This window comes from Alligator mississippiensis, chromosome 1, assembly GCF_030867095.1.
Source record: "Alligator mississippiensis isolate rAllMis1 chromosome 1, rAllMis1, whole genome shotgun sequence".
NCBI lineage: Eukaryota > Metazoa > Chordata > Crocodylia > Alligatoridae > Alligator > Alligator mississippiensis.
This window is the reverse complement of record NC_081824.1, coordinates 103,001,404-103,019,035: the sequence shown is the minus strand read 5'-3', so window position 1 is coordinate 103,019,035 and position 17,632 is coordinate 103,001,404. Positions and strand designations below refer to the sequence as shown.

General features: G+C 42.2%; 1 protein-coding gene across 1 annotated transcript in view; it reads right to left on the bottom strand.

Annotated features, from left to right (window-relative positions):
* Window positions 1-10,093: 10,093 nt before the first annotated feature.
* The window catches only part of SLC35F1 (solute carrier family 35 member F1), a 458,666-nt gene continuing 451,127 nt past the window's right edge, over window positions 10,094-17,632 (bottom strand). The window contains exon 8 of the mRNA XM_059733219.1: window positions 10,094-14,362. Coding sequence (XP_059589202.1) covers window positions 14,138-14,362 — 225 coding nt within the window. The 3' untranslated portion in view covers window positions 10,094-14,137. The remainder of the gene's footprint in view (window positions 14,363-17,632) is intronic.

The following is a 17,632-nucleotide window of genomic DNA, read 5'->3' as shown; positions in this document are numbered from 1 at the left end:
TTTATTGGTATGATGAAATGTCCAAAAGGCGGACAGAATCTCAAACTAGGAGCCTAAAAGACTCTCAAGAAAAATTAAAACAGCAGTTAAAAGCTGTTCGGGAGAAATTGGCTGCTCCCCCAAATTACACGCTGGCCACCGCTCCAATGTATCCAGCATTGCCCGGGGCGCCCCCACCACCGGAGCCAGCAGAGGATATCCTTGACCTTTGTTCAAACCCGGCTCTCCTGGGACTCCCACATCAGCAACAACCGGTTCAACATCAGGCTGCAGCCCAGGCTAGTGACCCATTAGCTGAAGCTCCTTCAGTAAATCCATCCACGGAGCTTAATAGTCCGGACTCATCCACCATATCTGCCACTCAATCATCACCAGTGTGGCAATTTACTCCTGGGTCACAACCCACCACAGGTGTATTTAGAAGAATGGGAATAGGCATGGAAAGATCTCCCATCAATCTGAGATCCCGAACTGCACAAGTTTACCCCCTAAGACAAATGCCAGGCATTGGCAACGATGGACAAAATATAGTAACTGTGCATACACCCTGGACTCCAGGTGATCTCTACAATTTAACTCAAAAGTTCCCAAAAATCAGGGAAGACCCAAAAAAATTTCAGGAAGAATTGCAGACTGTTATAAATTGTTATAATCCAACATGGGCTGACATTAATCAGCTCATGCGATCCATTTTGCCCAAGGAGACTATGCTACGTCTGTACGCTGCCTGTACTTGGCCAGATCAAAACCCAGGGATTGGCCAAGACTTTATTGACAAGAGAAATGCTTTGGTTCAGGCAGTTCTCACAATTTGCCCAAAAAAGGCAGACTGGACCAAAATAAATACCTATAAACAAAACAAAAATGAACACCCCAGTGACTATTTAGAACGCCTCAAACAGGCATTTGAACGATACTCAGGAATGGATAACCCAGTCGGAAATGCTAAACAAGCAATAGTGGCAGCATTCGTCCAGGGACTTAACCCTAAAATTGCTGAAAAAATTCAAACAGTAATTATTGGCTGGGAAACTAAAGATTTGACCGAAGTCCTTGCTGCGGCTAACCATTTTCATAACAAATTGGAACGGTCTAAAGACAGTGCCGAGTTTAAGTTAATGGCCTTACAGATTTCTCAGTTGCAGGGTCCAGGTAGAGAAAGGGGACGAGGACGGAAAAGGGGAGGCCCGGGTAGATTCAGGGGAAGAGATAGATCCTTGAGCCCACAAAACCCAGGCTATGGGAACCAATGTCATTATTGCAAGCAAGAAGGACATTGGAAATCAGAATGCCCCAACCGCCCCGGCCAAGGACCCAGACCCCAGCCCCCACCTCCACTTCCTGTCAATTTTCCCAGTGTTAAATAGGACAGCCTGAGGGACAGTGACATCATTGCTCCTTTGCTTGCTACTGACCAATCTGGTCCGTTTGTTGAATGCCTTATTTCTGGTAAACCTGTCTCCTGTCTGGTCGACACCGGAGCGTCCCGCTCCACACTAAAGGCTGCTGAGTTTCCTTTTCTACCTTATTCTCCTGAAACTGTAAATGCTGTCGGTATAGGCGGACAACCTATCCCACATCCCGTCTCTGAACCTGTCTCCATCTCTATTGGCCCTTTGTCTGAAAATCATGCCTTTCTTCTTAGCCCCTGTGCACCTGTCAACCTTCTTGGTAAGGACTTGCTGTGTAAACTGGGATGCGTGATTTATTGTAGCCCAGATGGTGTTTACCTTGAGGTACCGGAACATAGGGAAACCGAGCTTGTGGCTTTGCTAACCCAGGAGTACTCTGATTCTGACACTTCCTTCTTGCAAGAGGAACTGTTGGCACGAGTACCTCCACAGCTGTGGTCCACCCATGCGAATGAAGTGGGGCACATGCTGAGTGCTGAACCAGTGCGTATCATCCTGAACCCTGCCAAGCCACTTCCTCGTGTCCCGCAGTACCCCATCTCAAAGGAAGCTGAGGAAGGGATCAAGCCTGTCGTTTCCTCACTCCTTGAGCAAGGGATTATTGTCCCAATACGCTCCCCTTGCAACACACCTATCCTACCTGTCAAAAAACCTGGTAAAGATACGTATCGCTTTGTGCAAGATCTTCGAGCTGTAAATGCCGCTGTGTTACCCGCTTTCCCCGTGGTCCCTAACCCTGCCACTATTCTTTCCTGTATCCCTTCAGATGCTACATATTTCACAGTAGTAGATCTTTGTTCTGCTTTTTTCTCTATCCCCGTTCATAAGGATAGCCAATATCTGTTTGCATTTACTTATCAGGGATTTCAATATACCTGGACAAGACTCCCTCAGGGATATACAGAGTCCCCAACCCTGTTTTCCCAGATCCTAAAAAAAGATTTGGATCCTATCACATTCAAAGGAGGGTCCACCCTTGTTCAGTACGTTGATGATCTATTGTTAGCCTCGCCCACTTTAGAGGCCTGTGAGCAAGATACTTTGACACTCCTCACAGCTTTAGCTCAGAAAGGCCACAAGGCCTCAAAATCTAAATTGCAGCTCTGCAAGTCTAAGGTACATTATTTAGGGCATGATATCTCAGCAGGAGAACGACACCTTTCCCCTAATAGAGTTGAAGCTATCCTCAACATTCCCAAACCTATGACTAGAAAACAGATGAGGGGATTCTTAGGTGCAACGGGTTATTGTAGACAGTGGATCCTGGGTTATGCTGCTTTCGCAAAACCCTTGCAAGCATTCACTCATGATACCACCCCGGAACCCCTCCCTTGGACTCCTGAAGCCGAACAAGCATTTGTGGTCCTTAAGCAAGCCCTCACTCTTGCTCCTGCTCTTGGACTTCCTAATTATAAGAAACCCTTTACCTTGTTTTGTCATGAACGGAAAGAAATCGCTTTAGGAGTACTCACTCAGCTGCATGGTAAAAAGCATCGCCCAATTGCATATTACAGCTCTGCCCTTGATCCCGTAGCTGCGGGACTTCCTCCTTGCCTCCGTTCAGTTACAGCTGCTGCCTTGTTGATTAAAAAGGCAGATTCTCTAGTTTTGGGACACTCTTTAACCGTTACAGTTCCACATGCTGTGATGGCCCTTCTGCTCAAGGGCAAAACTCAGCACATTTCCAATTCCCGTCTTACTAAATATGAGAAACTTCTACTGTCAGCTGCAAATGTAACCTTAAATCGCTGTTCAATTCTAAATCCTGCGTCACTTCTGCCTATTGCCTCTGATGGTGAGCCTCATGATTGCCTGTCTATCACAACTCAATTGTTAACCCCTCGAACTGACCTCAAGGACATTCCTATCCCGAACTCTGACCTTGTTTTGTTTGTTGATGGTTCCTGTCTTAGAAATGATGCAGGCAAATTAGTTGCGGGATATGCAGTATGCACTCAGTATGCTGTTTTGGAAGCCTATTCTTTACCCCAAGCTCGTTCTGCTCAAGTTGCTGAACTCATTGCTTTAACACGTGCTTGCATTCTTGCAAAAAATCAAACCACAACCATTTATACTGACTCTAAGTATGCTTTTGGTGTTGTTCATGATTTTGGACAAATCTGAAAACAAAGAGGGTTCCTCACTTCATCAGGGACCCAAATCAGTCATGGTTGTTATGTAAAAGCGCTCTTAGAAGCTGTTCAATTGCCTCTTGCTATTGCTATTGTTAAATGTAAAGCTCATAAAAAACCGTTTGATGATGTCACACGAGGAAATGATCTGGCAGACCGTTCTGCCAGAAATGCGGCCCTTTCTGGCCCACAGGCTCCTAACTCTGTTTTTGTTTGTTTTTCAGCAGACCAGTCTCCTTTGGCTAGCCTTTCAAGTCTGGCCCTTCTTCAAAATCAGGCCCCAAAAAAGGAAATAAATGACTGGCTGCGTGCAGGATGTTCACTGCACCCCGACTCTCTCTGGCGCTCCCCGGACGGCCGCCTGGTGGCGCCTAGAGAGCTTTTGCCACATCTTGCTCGTTTAACCCACTCTGTGGCCCATACGAGCAAAGGAAAAATGATTGCTACAGTACAAAGAAATTGGTTTGCCCCAAATTTTCCTTCCATGGCACAACAGTACTGTAGCTCCTGTCCCATCTGCTTAGCTCACAACATTGGGCAACGGGTAAAAACGACACCCGCAGCCCATCCCCCTCCATGGGGACCGTTTGTAAATCTGCAAATTGATTTTGTGCAGCTACCTAAGTGCTGTTCTTATGAATACATTCTTGTTATTATTGATGTGTTCTCTGGATGGGTGAAAGCCTACCCATGCGTACGTGCTGATTCCATCACTGTAGCAAACAAATTGCTCAAAGAATTCATCCCTAGATTTGGATTGCCTCTCACAATAGATAGTGACCGTGGCACCCATTTCACAGGACAGATAGTAAAAAACATCTGCCAAGCACTCAACATACAGCAACACCTACACTGTAGTTATCATCCACAGTCAAGTGGTGCTGTAGAACGTAAAAACTCTGATTTAAAAACGCGCATTTCGAAGATTTGTGCTGAAACAGGCCTCAAATGGCCTGATGCACTGCCCATTGCTCTTATGCACATTAGAAACACTGTTAACAGAAAACATGGCCTAACCCCTTATGAAATACTCATGGCACGACCCATGAGGATGCCAGCTACACCACCTGTTGCCCCTCACCAAACAGACCTACAATTAACTGATGAAACTGTACTAAATTATTGCAAGGCATTAATGAAGTATGCCAGGTCTGTTCATTCACAGGTCCAAGAAGCCTTACCTCAACCACCGGATGTTCCCTGTCACAACCTCAAACCAGGGGATTGGATCTACGTAAAGGTCTATCAACAAAAAAACGCACTTCAACCCAGATGGAAAGAACCTTTCCAGGTACTTCTGACCACTAATTCTGCTGTTCGTTGCCAAGGTCACCAAACGTGGACTCACGCCTCGCACTGCAAGAAGGTATCACCTCCATTGGACCCCGAAGCAGCTGTATTCCAACCAAGGTTGGGATCTTTCCCTGAGGCCAAGGACAAAGACCCTCAGGACCTCACTCAGGCAAGTGAGGAGCATCAGGGTGCAAGTGCTAGTAACCTCTCCCCTGCACCCAACACCTCAGCCCAGCCGGATTCATCAGTTGAAGAACGAAGATATCATCTTCGGCCTCGAAGAAAGTGAATGCTCCCATTCGGAAGATCACCACCTCGATCAAGACCAAGAGCCGACATTATCAGTCCTTTAGGTAACTTGAGCCCAGAGGACGAAGAAAGACTTTGGCTGCCATCCTGGGTTTGGCTGGTAGTGTTCTTTTTCTTACTGGTGCTGGTTATGTTTGTTGTTAAGATTCTTTGTCCCTCCTGTATCTAAAAATGGCACTGATATCCTTATATATCACACTTGGGTATCTCAGTATCACCCAAGGGGGGTGGGAGAAAAATTTGTATTTGCAGATCTCCCATGCGGTGGCTCAAGCTGGAAATAAAAGTGACTGCTGGATATGCTCTCACAGCCCAGCACACCTACACCAAGGAATCCCAATGATCGGAGTACCAATATCCCTCCAGCAATGGGGAACAATAAACGGCGGCTTCGTTAGACACTACTCGTTAGCTGCCCATCGATCCGCTCCTAAAGAATGGAGGGCCGCCCCTGCTAACTGGATAATCTCCCCAAGAGTAGAGGCGCCTTTCTGTTACAGATCCAACAACACCGGAGCTTATAATAAAGCCACACCTGTAGGACACTACCCTCATTGCCTAACTACTCTAGATTATAGCCCTAGTAGCACCAGTGGAATCCTGTTGGGTAACGTACCCTCTCTCAATTGTACAGGATTCATGGTCTACAACTTTTCTAAGGAACCTCATGTTGCTCTCATTGCAAACAGATCAGAATTTTACATTCACTCCAATTTTACTTCTTGTAATATATCTCGGTCCAGCAGAATAACAGCTGAACGTGGACCGTCCTATACGATACATATCAATCGAAAGTGCCGGACAGGGCACAACAACTGCCGAGATTTGAGTACCCTTTCTGCCCCAGGCCTTTACTGGCTCTGCGGAAACAGGGCTCATAAAATCTTGCCCTGGAATTGGGTGGGGGCATGCACTCTTGGACGTGTTATCCCTGGTTTCGAAATGCATAGTACAATATATCTGGAACAAGTAAAAAATTTCAACCATCACATAAAAAGGGCGGTTAACCCCTTAGCTACCAGAAACACAGGGTTCCATCGATTTGTGAGAACCTTCATACCGTGGCTTGGAATAAGAGAATTGGAACTAGCCATAATTAACATTTCAGCCACAATGGAAGCTATGGGAAATGCCACTGCGGATGCAATTCAGGCTCTGCAAAAAGAGATCTCCCAGATCTCACAAGTAACTATACAACACCGCATAGCCCTAGATTACCTATTGGTATCCCAGGGAGGAGTATGTGCCTTAGTAAACTCCACCTGTTGTGTCTATGTCAATCAGGACATGCGAATCGAAACTGACATTCGCAAAATCCGAAATCAGTTAAGGGTCCTACATCAAGTGGCCTCAGAAAATACTGACTGGGGTCTAGAAGAAATGTGGTCTTGGCTAACCTCCTGGCTCCCAGATTTCGGGGCCCTTGGCAAGAAAATCCTGTATGGAATATTGTTTGTCTTGATAGTTCTGATAATGTTCTATGTCTTAATGCAACTGATCCTCTGCTGCGTGAAAGCCAGCAGGGGAAGCTTTAGCAAGGCAAGAAAACCCACAGCAGAGTCTAGAATAATGGTGTTACAAAAGTGTGAGCAGATTAAAAGAAAACATGAAAGGCTGCATGATGAAATAGAGGGGCTCATGAGAATGGAAATTTAAGGCTAAAGTGAGACTAAATAGTCTCAAAGGGGGGGGCTGTGGAATCAGAAAAAATATATGCCTTAAACTTTGATTATTTTAGTTATAAGATGACATAACCGCTTTGTGTAGAATTGCTGGCTCGGTACAGTAGAACAGATAAGGGCAAGTGTTTGTTCTTTGTAACTCTTCTGCAAATGCTTCGCTCACCGCGGCCTTGAAGGTAAAAAAAAAAAAAAAAGTATGTACAAAGTAGATTTCCAGGTGCAAGAAGGAGGTTTGTGAACTAACCCTATCTCCCCCATAATTCCCATCCTGATAACAGCAAAGAAATAATGAAGTAATATTATAGCCGCTTTTCATGCTAATTTCACTATATGATCACGTGAGTTATAAGCGACTGTTAAAAAGTATATAAGCCTCCTGATTTTGCTCTTGGGGGGGGACCCCTTCCAAGTGCTTGGGAAATCCATGTCACTTTGGAACTCCCCCTACAGCTGTAGTTTCTTTTAAATAAAAGCTTCTGCTGACCTGACCCAAAAGTACTCTGTGTGTGTTTCCACGACAGTAGTTAATGTCTTATCCATGGCAAATGCAATACTTTGTTCCTGACAAGTGTGCACATATTTCAAAGGATGAGGAAGCCTTGTATTGACAACAGCATGACAGTTATATTAAAACTGCATAAAGCTTACTCTTAGCAAGAATATGAAGAATAAAAGGCAATATTTAGTATAAATTATTTATGTGACAATAAAGTATTAATTGATGCATTATCACCTTGTCAGTAGCACTAGGCAGTTGCCTAGGGAGGGGGTACTGAATGGAATTTGTAGCCAAAAAAAATGTGAACTGTAATGCAAGATTATAAATTGAAATGCAAGAAAAATAAAAACATGACCGTTCACAGTTCCAATAGGTTTAGTCTTACCTTGGCTCAAATTAATATATATTTGCACAAAACAAACATTTGCTTTTTTAATTTATAAAATGACATAAAGGCTTTTTTCCATATTGACCTACATGCAGCAGCCCAGATTCTGATCTCACGGACCGTCAAACAGAAAATGCACAAAGTTCTTGGCACAAAGACCAATAGCCAGGTTTCCCTGCATCCAGGGGAGTGACCTAGTCACTAGACTACAGAGTCAGGCTCCCTCTTGCTTATCTTCCTTCTGGCCCCAGGGCTCTTGCATTCTTTGCTGCCCAGTGACCCAGCTTTTACGGTGGGATAGAAGGTATCTTCATTCAAACTGTTCTGATAGTGAGAGATGTGAGTTCAAGTCCCTTCATGCCAAGAACGACCAAGAATCTAGCATGCTTGTGTCCAGATGATTGCTGTCACCCCTAGACTATGGTGCAAAGGACAGACATTTTTAATTGGCATTTAATTGCAATTCGGTGCTGTGGTGTCACTTCAGCACCAATCTAGATTGCAATGAAGTTTAGGCCTGGTGAATCAACTAGAATGCTTTTGAGCATTTGCAGAAGCCCAAGTGCCTTGGGCACTTTTGAAAAATGTAGCAGCAGCCTGAACTTTGGTACCCACTGAGCCTGGGGAGCAGGGGCAATCTGGGTTGATCATCAAAATTTACAGGTAGGTGCCTACATTCCAACTAAATCCTTCTTATGCTAATACCTGACCAAATTGGATTGGGCCCTTCATTATTTAGTAGTGCCCCTTTAATACTGTGTGAATATTCTTCCAAATAATTTCTTTGTAGGTCAATTTAAAGCAATTACTATTATTACTATCATGGGCGACTGGTGTCTCCTGATCTGGCGGGGTGGTACCAGAGGGTGATTGCCGACCTGGGGGGGGGAGGGGTATCCCAGTGGCCTATCGCCACCGTTGGCAGAAGTGAAAGTGTCGGCGGCAAACCGGAAGTGCCACCGGTGCTTTTCTCAGCACCCCCACATTCTCAGGGGGGACATCAGCCATCTCCCGCCACTCCCTGGCCAGTGAGAGCCAATCTCGAGTGGGGGGCACGTGCTCCCCTGTGTCCCCCCTGATGTGTCACCTATGATGACTATTAAAAAGGGCACAAAGGTAAAGTTCCAGGCAGAAAGCAGAACAGTGCTGTGGTGCTGAAGGTAGGTTGTACAGGACTGGCTAATAATGTTATATAATTATTAGCACAATCAACACAGACATGCTAACTCACTTCCTTAAGGATTTCTTGATCTCATGCTCAAATATACATGGGATAAGCTGGCATTAGTGCTAGAGACTCAGACATTAAGGGTGCACCTGCACAAGACACTACATCGCTGTGATGAAGCACTACAGCGCCGTAGGCAAAAACCGTGACACCACTGTCACATTGCTATAGCAACATGCTCCCTCATTATAATGCATTGCTATGGCAACGTAGCGGCCAAAAGGAAGTACTAAATGGTAGTGCAGTAACAAAGGTGCTGTAAGGCCTCGTGTAGATGCACCCAACAGAATGGATTAGACTATCATTTCTGACATTATGATCTGTGGCACTCCATTCAAATTCAATTGGCTTGGGTAACGGGATGGTAGGAAATGGTCACCAGTTCTGCTCCTTTTCATTAACAGGGGCAGGATTGTGAGAAACCTAGGGGTGAATTTTCTTACAGAGATGTCATGCAAACAAAGAAAGCTTGGCAGCAGCAGCATGGCAACACAGCCAGGCTCCATTGCAATTACCACAACTTGGCTGCTGGTGACAGCTGTTTTTTTTGTCCCCTGCCAAGCTGCCCCAGTTGCCCTGCCCTAGTTATGCCACTGCTTGGCAAGCACTCATGTGGGCAGGGATCATTGGATACCAAGCCATCCCTACCAAAGGCTTTGCCTTCTTCCTCCCAGCCTGCTTTCTAGCCTCCTTAAGTGTGCTCTTCTTCAGCCTCTCTACTAGGGCCCAAACCCTTAACCTAGTACCTTTTCTCCCTCAAGCATTTAAAATCCTTTTGTCCTTCCTGCATCTGAGGGCCATCTGGGTAATTTTGGTGGAGGCTGGGTGTTTGTGAACATAGCAGAATACAGAGTTGCAATGGAGCAGCTGTGAGGACAAGCTGACTGCAGATGCCTAAGAGAAAAGCCACAAATGCCCCTCTCTGCCATGGGAGTATGTTGCTCCTAATGATATGCTATAGTGTATTTCCTAAAGAGAGTGAGAATCATCTTGGTGTACATGGGCTTGCATGGCAAAGATGTGCAATCCACATTTGAAAATCATCCTTGGATTATGAAGTTTGGGTAGCCCCTTGAAAAATATCCATGGTTCACGGACAGTCATTTTAAGTTATATTAAAGGTAAGAAAACAGACAAGGAAACTAGTAACCCTGCTTTCATAAAGCATTTATTTTTATTTGAAAACATTATACAGGCATTACATTGCCACAGCCAGTCCATATAGGAGCATGCAAATATCAAAACGGAGAAAGGTTTGTTCGGCTTTTCGGTGCAGGATTTTGGGAGGAGGGGAGGGGGGCTTGTTTGTTTTTGGTTTTGGTTCATATTTCCATTTGTTGTTTCAAGATTAGTGTGCTTTATTATGGCATATAACAATAAAAATCCTACCCATGGGGTAAAATTTATATTTGTAGCTAGCTCAGGAATACTAAATGGTTAAAAAAAAGGAAAGAAAACAATACTACACGCTTGTCAAAATGTTAATAGCACAAGTTAGCAATATCTAAACTATACATTGAAACTTTTTCATATGACACAGTGGTGCAAAATTTTCAATTGCTTGGTCTGTTGTATGTTTGAAAAGTTTATCGCTGGAACCAAGACAAGTTCTGTCTCCCAGTGCAGGCTTTCTTCCAGTAGCTGAAAATTACATCAGTCTTGCTAAGGGCCATTCATTGCCAGTGGGGCAGTAGAGCTTCAGTTTGTTCAAGGAAAAGATCTACACAGAACTGGTGAAGTCCTAATTCAACCAGTAGAGTAGCTGCCAGTTGGATAGCTGAACCTTTGCTGGTGTCTACTGAGGTCTTGATTTACTGGAATTAAACAGTTAGAAACAATGCTTTCTTTCCCCCTCCTGGACCTCAGATTTTGCTCAACAGAGTATCTGTAATGTTAAACTACTATCTCCCTTTGAGATCCATCCTTTGGGGCAATATGACGCACCCAATCCCACAATAAGTTATCCTGGTGACTTGAAACTCTTCATGTGCAAAAAAACACATGGGATGGTTGTTGAGTGTACAGTGCATATCTGAACATTCATAATTTATTTCCATAGAATAGAGTCATTTAAAATGTCTTATAAAATTGCTTTGAATGGCACCTCTTAGCCATCCATTGATTGCAAACCTTTTTATGTAAAAATTCTCAGGTCTGAATAACCCGGATATGCCTTCCACCCAGTTGAACCTAGTAAGACTTTAATAAACATCTACAAATTAGTGTCATAAAAATGAGAAAAAAATTACTACAAACATTTGGCTTAAAAATAAATACTAAGAATGAAGTAAACCAAAATAATTATGCAAAATGAAGGAACTGTAAACATGAAACACACACACACACATACACACGCACAAACATGCAGTCTTGAAAGGTCTTGAGACCAACATGGGAATAATGTCCAGAGAAAGGTATTTAATTGGTATAAAAGGTAGCAAAAAAGTCTGAGAGATGACAGGTGCCCATAAGTGTGCCTCTGGGTACCTGAGAGAATGAAGACACTTGTAACCAAAAAACATACTCCCTTGCTAGAAAAGGTTAGAGGCTAGCACAAAGCCCATATATTGGTGGGCCCTGATCTGAGGGCTTCATTGGTGCCATGGTCTTCTGCTGTCTGAACAAGCATGAAGCTTCATCCAGTGTATGATTGGTCACCTACACCCATAAGTCCTATTCCAGGATCTTCAATGGAAGTGAAGTGGTCCTGTGCACGGAGGTGAACGTGAACAAGTTAAATGTTGCTGACACTTGTGGTTTTATGGTAAATCTCACAATATTTGGAATTGCCCTAAAAGCTCCTAATCCTGGAGTCAAGTTATTATATGAGAATCTCAGCTTTTATTTAAAAAAAAGAATATAAAGAAGAAGAAAATTTTGCAGGTGTCAGAGTTGCAGGGAAGAGTTTGAAAACATAAATGCTAAAGGCTCAAAGGGCAGAAGGCAAATAAAACCAACTCCAAATATATTGTGTTCAAACTCTCGTGACTTTTAAACCAATGGCATGAATTTGCAGAGCCTAACTCATGATTTTGGAACTCCTGTGAGGGTGATCTGGCAATACTGAAGTCCCCTCTTTTCAACTGCAGTGGGATCATGGCAGGCAGCCGAAGCATAATGGTACAGAGTATGCCACTTTTCATCATGCCCAGGAAGAAGACAATTAGTAGATATTGAGTTGTTCATTAGCATTTTGTAATGGGTCACTTTTTATATTTCCATGCAAACTTTTTTAAACCTGCTGCAGAGAAATTCTTTCTGTCATATAACGGAACAGAACTATACAAGACAAATACTGTTTCGGCTGAAAACCAGCCCACTTGGTTGACTTGTAGGGCCCTTTTAATAACAAGACTAAAGTTTCTTTTTCTCATAAAAGTAGGTGAGTTTAGGGGGTAGGGGTTACATAAAGCCCAACTTTTCTATTTAAAGACTGACTTCCTCAGTACAATATCATTCAAGTAAAATATACTTCCTGTACCCACCAGCAGAAAATCAATCAACATTGCTGAGAACCCTGTTTTTAATACAATGAATACATCACATATTGCACTTCCTTAACTCCATCTTTTGAAGATCTTAAAGCACTTTAAAACAGCTTAGCCCTACAACACCCCTGTGAGGTAGGTAAGGTATTTTTATCCCTATATATACAAACTGGGAAACTAAGCCACACAGAGGGTAAAAGACACGCACTAGAAATCTGTGGCAATTTTGTGAATAAAACCAAGCTCACTTCAATCTCTGGTCTATTAATAAGACTATCCTTCCTTTTAGTAATTTTATGAGGCATATAGACTATGTAGGTATGAAGAAAAGACTCTGTCTTTCACTGTATTCCCAATGGGACAAAAATCAAGACAGGTTATAGACTTCTATGGCTCTGCTTAGGTTTCAACAGAAGCATCTTCATAGTTCTGATGAGGATCCCATAGCAAGTACATTTTAGAGCAAAATGTATAGAGGACTTTCACATGTCCTGGTAAGTATAAGAAAACTGCTTGGTTCTTCTATTACTTCTTTTATTAGGGTAAAATAATTGGCTCCACCTTATGGTCTAAATATCTTTTAAATACTGCAGTCCCACCAGCAGATGATTTAGTCTTACTCCTCATGAATTCGTTCCACTGCTTCCTAATATGTATGATTGTGGCATGAGTAAGTTCTGATAAAAAACTGACATGTTTCCAGGTTGGTATTGTTAGGAAAAGGAACCCAGCACATCCTGTAGCAAAGGACTAAGACATTTGGAAATGCAGAAGGCTTTTTTATATGTACGAAGGATTTAAAATAAGTGCCCTGGTCTGACTGATATGTTGTCTTACCAATGAGAGCTACAATAAGTAGGAAACTAGAAAATGCACTTTTTTATACAGATTTACACGTAAAAAGTAAGAAATTCATTCTGTGTGGTTTTTTTCTGCAGGTTAGATGCAGCTATAGAAATATAATTCCCTGTCACCTGATGCAGAACCTCAGCCACCAGGAAATCCATCATGGAACATAAAAAGGTCAATGCTCAAGTAATTCACTTCTGCAAATATAGTAAGGCTAAAATGCTCAATTTATACCTATTCCTAGAATAGAGGCTGATACTGTAAATTGTCCTTCCTCTGGATTCACAGCACAAATTACATAAAAGGTGGGCAACCAGATAGAAAGCAGAGCTGAATACATTATCTTTTCCCCATCAGATTCAGGTGCTAACAAAAATGCTTCAGGATGTAGCTACCATGAGTACCCCGTCTATTTTGTGCAAAATAAATACACCTTAAAAAGAGAGAAAATAACAGTGACTGCACAAGTGGATTTGCTGTAAAAATGTGGCTTTTCCACACCTTCGTGTGGCCCTGGCAGATTATCATACAACAGGTGCAAAAATGCCCCTCTGATATGTATGTAATTTCAGCTTGTATCCTGACTGTCTTCACAGGTAGTTTCAGAGGGAATGATTCATAAAGAGCATTATGCTATCGCCAACATACCACTAATACCCTAAACAAGGGACTGGCACCTTTTTTTTGCAATATACACCCAATAACAATTAATTTGTACTTTTACAAGCCTTTTCTATTTGCTACCTTGCAGCCCACCGGTGTAACTGCACCTGGTAAATACCTTTCTCTATGTACAATACAGAGATAATGAATATATGAATTCCACTGAATCATCAGTGGGTGACAAGTGCCTGGGTTTAGGCAACTCTGACGTGAGGCTCCTCTTCTGTCTCTTGGCCTAGACTGGTATATGTTACTGATGGTTCCAGTTGTCCAGTTGTGGGCAAGTCTACAACAGGTCCTGAAGGGTTTCGAAACTGCTTGTATACCCGTGGATCCTGGGCAACATACGTTGATGTGGAGGAGTAGAGCACCAGACCAACAAGGATAGTGACGAATGACAGCAGATAAAGTCCTGAAAACTAAACACAGATGAGAGCAGAATCATTAGAAATCAGCACGGGTTGCTCTGTGTTCATGGGGGCCAGAGGAAAATTTCAAGCCTGGGTTTGTACCCCATAAGGCATTGTTAGTCTGTCATTGGGTGTGGATTTTGAGAGCACTCTTTGTTGGAAGTTAGGTTTCCCACATTAATTGTCCCTTCATATTTTACTAATAAAAAAGACTGAAATTCTGCTGCAATACATAAATATTAGCCAGTTAACTGGAGCTAAGGACTCCTAAGGTCTCTTCTCAGATATGAGGTTTATTTATTTTGTAACTTTAGCCAAGGCACTTGGCTTCAGCTTCTCCCTCTGCAAAATAAGGTATTTACCAATATTTGTTAAACATTTTAAGACCTCTGGATGAAAGGCACTCTATTAGCAGGTGGCTTTATTACTGTCAAAACATGTATGTGTAGGCTGTAGCACACAGGTTGTGCTACATAAATAATACTGATGTAATGAATTTAAATAGATATTTTAAAGGTACCCTTATAAAATATGTTTTCAGTTAAAAGCACTTTTGACAATTAAGTAACACACATTACAGTAGCAGTTTAAAATTACATTAGAAAAAGGATCTCTGTAGTAACATCAGTATTCGCTTCAATGAAGTCCAAGGTGGTTCACTTGTGGATTATTTTGTTTGTAAACTGAATTTAGAAACCAGATAATGGGAATGCAAGTGCTTTAATGTGACTTTATACAAATCAGAGACTTTGGTGGTAAACAAGCTCTCAGTTGACCTCAGAAGGTTGGTGCATAAATATACAAGATCAGATGTTTATCCAAAGCTTAGGTCCGCATAGTTTGGCAGGCAATCTCACGAGACCAGACCTCCTTCTGAGTTTTCAGATATATCCTGCTTCTGTTGGTCTGGAAATACCACAGAAATAACCTTTCTGGTAACATTTCAGCATTTGCATTTGAGGTATGTGCAGGACCCCAGAAATAAAGAAGTCCATAGGAATAAAACATCATGGGCACATCTACACATGCACTTTAATGTGCAGTAGCCTATTTTACTGTGCATTAAAGTGTCACGTAAAAAACTGTGCAACTACACTAATGGGCAGTAAAATAAGCTACTGTGCATTGTCACTTTAAAAAGGTACGCATTCGTTACTGTGCATTACGGCAGCCTAATGTTCATTATTTTAGTACGTCACATTGGAGGTACCACATTTAATGCACATTAGAAAAAGTGCTTTAATGCACATGTACACATCCCCAATGGGACTGATCTGCAAATCGGAGCAGTACAAAGTGACCTGAAATATGGTAGCTTTCCCCTGCAATGGCTGAATCTTTGGAAGAGGAAAGATCCGGCACAGTCATTTTTATGGCACCTGTTTCCCCTATATCAGTTGAAGAGCTCTGAATAAAGCCAGAGCTGAAGTGCAGGGTGCTCTACTTATTTCCAGCCAATCCAAGAAGGCTGCTGTGTCTGACATGTTAGAATAGCTAAGTGGACTGACCCATCTTATGCCAGCAGCTAGCCTAAGATCAGGTACAAGAAGTATAAATAAGACTGTTAAGCCCCCCATAGCTATCCCAAGCATGAAACTTATAAAGGAATAAAAGCAAACTCAGGATCTCAACATTTTTAAACAGTTCAAATGTAGAAATGGACAAAAGTATGATGGGAAAGGCACATGAGTATGCAGGGATGTGGAGGATTCTGACCTGTCTCACCTACCTTGAAAGGCAACTTCCCTTAGAAAATGAACAAGCCGCAAAAACGGTGGCAAACACAAAGACTGCTAGAAGACAAACTGTATGTCCAACTTGACAAGCCAGAAACAAAACTGATTTTGTATTTAGCAAGAGTTTTAAAAGGGTGAATGTTCAGTTGTGGTCCAGAATATGCGAATGAATGAAAATACCAACAAGTGACTACAATACTGTGACTAAATATGGGCTTGTTTCAATAGGTAGAGAGGTTATTCTATATAAATCCATTCTGTAATGCTAACTGAGTATGGGACTTGGACAGATGTCACATTTGTTTCTCTTGCTTCATTTTAATGCAATGCTAGAAAGAAAGTGAAAGAAATTATTCAGGCTTTAACCATCTTGCTTTAGTTCTTCATGGTTGCAAGGCAATAATTATTTTGATGAAAGTGAATTTTACTTAAATGTACAAAGTTTTTAGTGTCCTCTAACTGAGCAATGGGACTTGTCATTGACATCCTCCTTGTGGTTCATCCTGCTATGTTTGGCATTTTTACAGAAACAGCTCAGTTGAAGAGTTTCTGAAAGTTTTAGAAGCATAACCCCTGGTGACAAGTCTGTGTCTGTTGTCATTTTCCACAGCTAGAGTGATATAAGTACACTTCAGATGGGAATGCACCATAATGGGGAAAGTTTAAAGTGTGCCAGAAGGACTGTAGAGTAAGAGGAAGGTAGGGTTCTGCTTTTCGTCAGTCATTAATTGCTTTTTTCCAAGCATGTCACCAGGTCCTTGCGTGTCATCTGGCAGCATGATTTAGTATAATCATCCAACTGTCCTGCCAGTATACAACACAGTGTAGAGTGTGCGAGTGAGTCTGCTGAAGGACTTTTTCACTATGTCACAGCACTGAAAGGACTAGTTTGGGCTGAGAACTCCCTCCTGTGGTAATAAAACTTAATCAGTCATTTCAAGTATCCAGGTTGTAGCCATATTGGTCTAGAGGAAAAAGCAATCATGGCTCATGGACAGAGGTGATATCTTTTATTGGACCAACAAGATTTTTGCAAAAAAAAAAAAAAATCTTTAATTCACACAACAATAGGAATCTTGAACTCAGATTCTGGATTAGAATAACACATTACAGACTGGACCCTGATTTTTCTTTTGTCTCTTCTATGACAAGCACATTTTTAGAAGTTTGGTCATTGGCTTGCTGAAGTATAAACATGGAAGACTTTTTAATAGCATTATTGGTCTTTAAGACTATTTCATTCTATGGAAGCAAATCAAATATCTACAGTTAAAAATTATGTAGGCTGTGAATAGGAGCCATAGCTGATAATTAAGTTACTTTTCCACTAGTCTGTGGCCCTGATCCAAAGCCTGCTGACACAAAAGACAATCTTTCCTATTATTTCAATGGGTTTTAAAATCAGCACTAGGTAGGAATTAAATTAATCACATAAAAATTTATCAGGATTGCTGTTTGCTGTAGAAAGCTGGTTAGATTCTCTGGCTAAGATTTTTGTGTTCAAAGAAGATGACATTTACTGGCATTTTCTATGGCTGTGTCT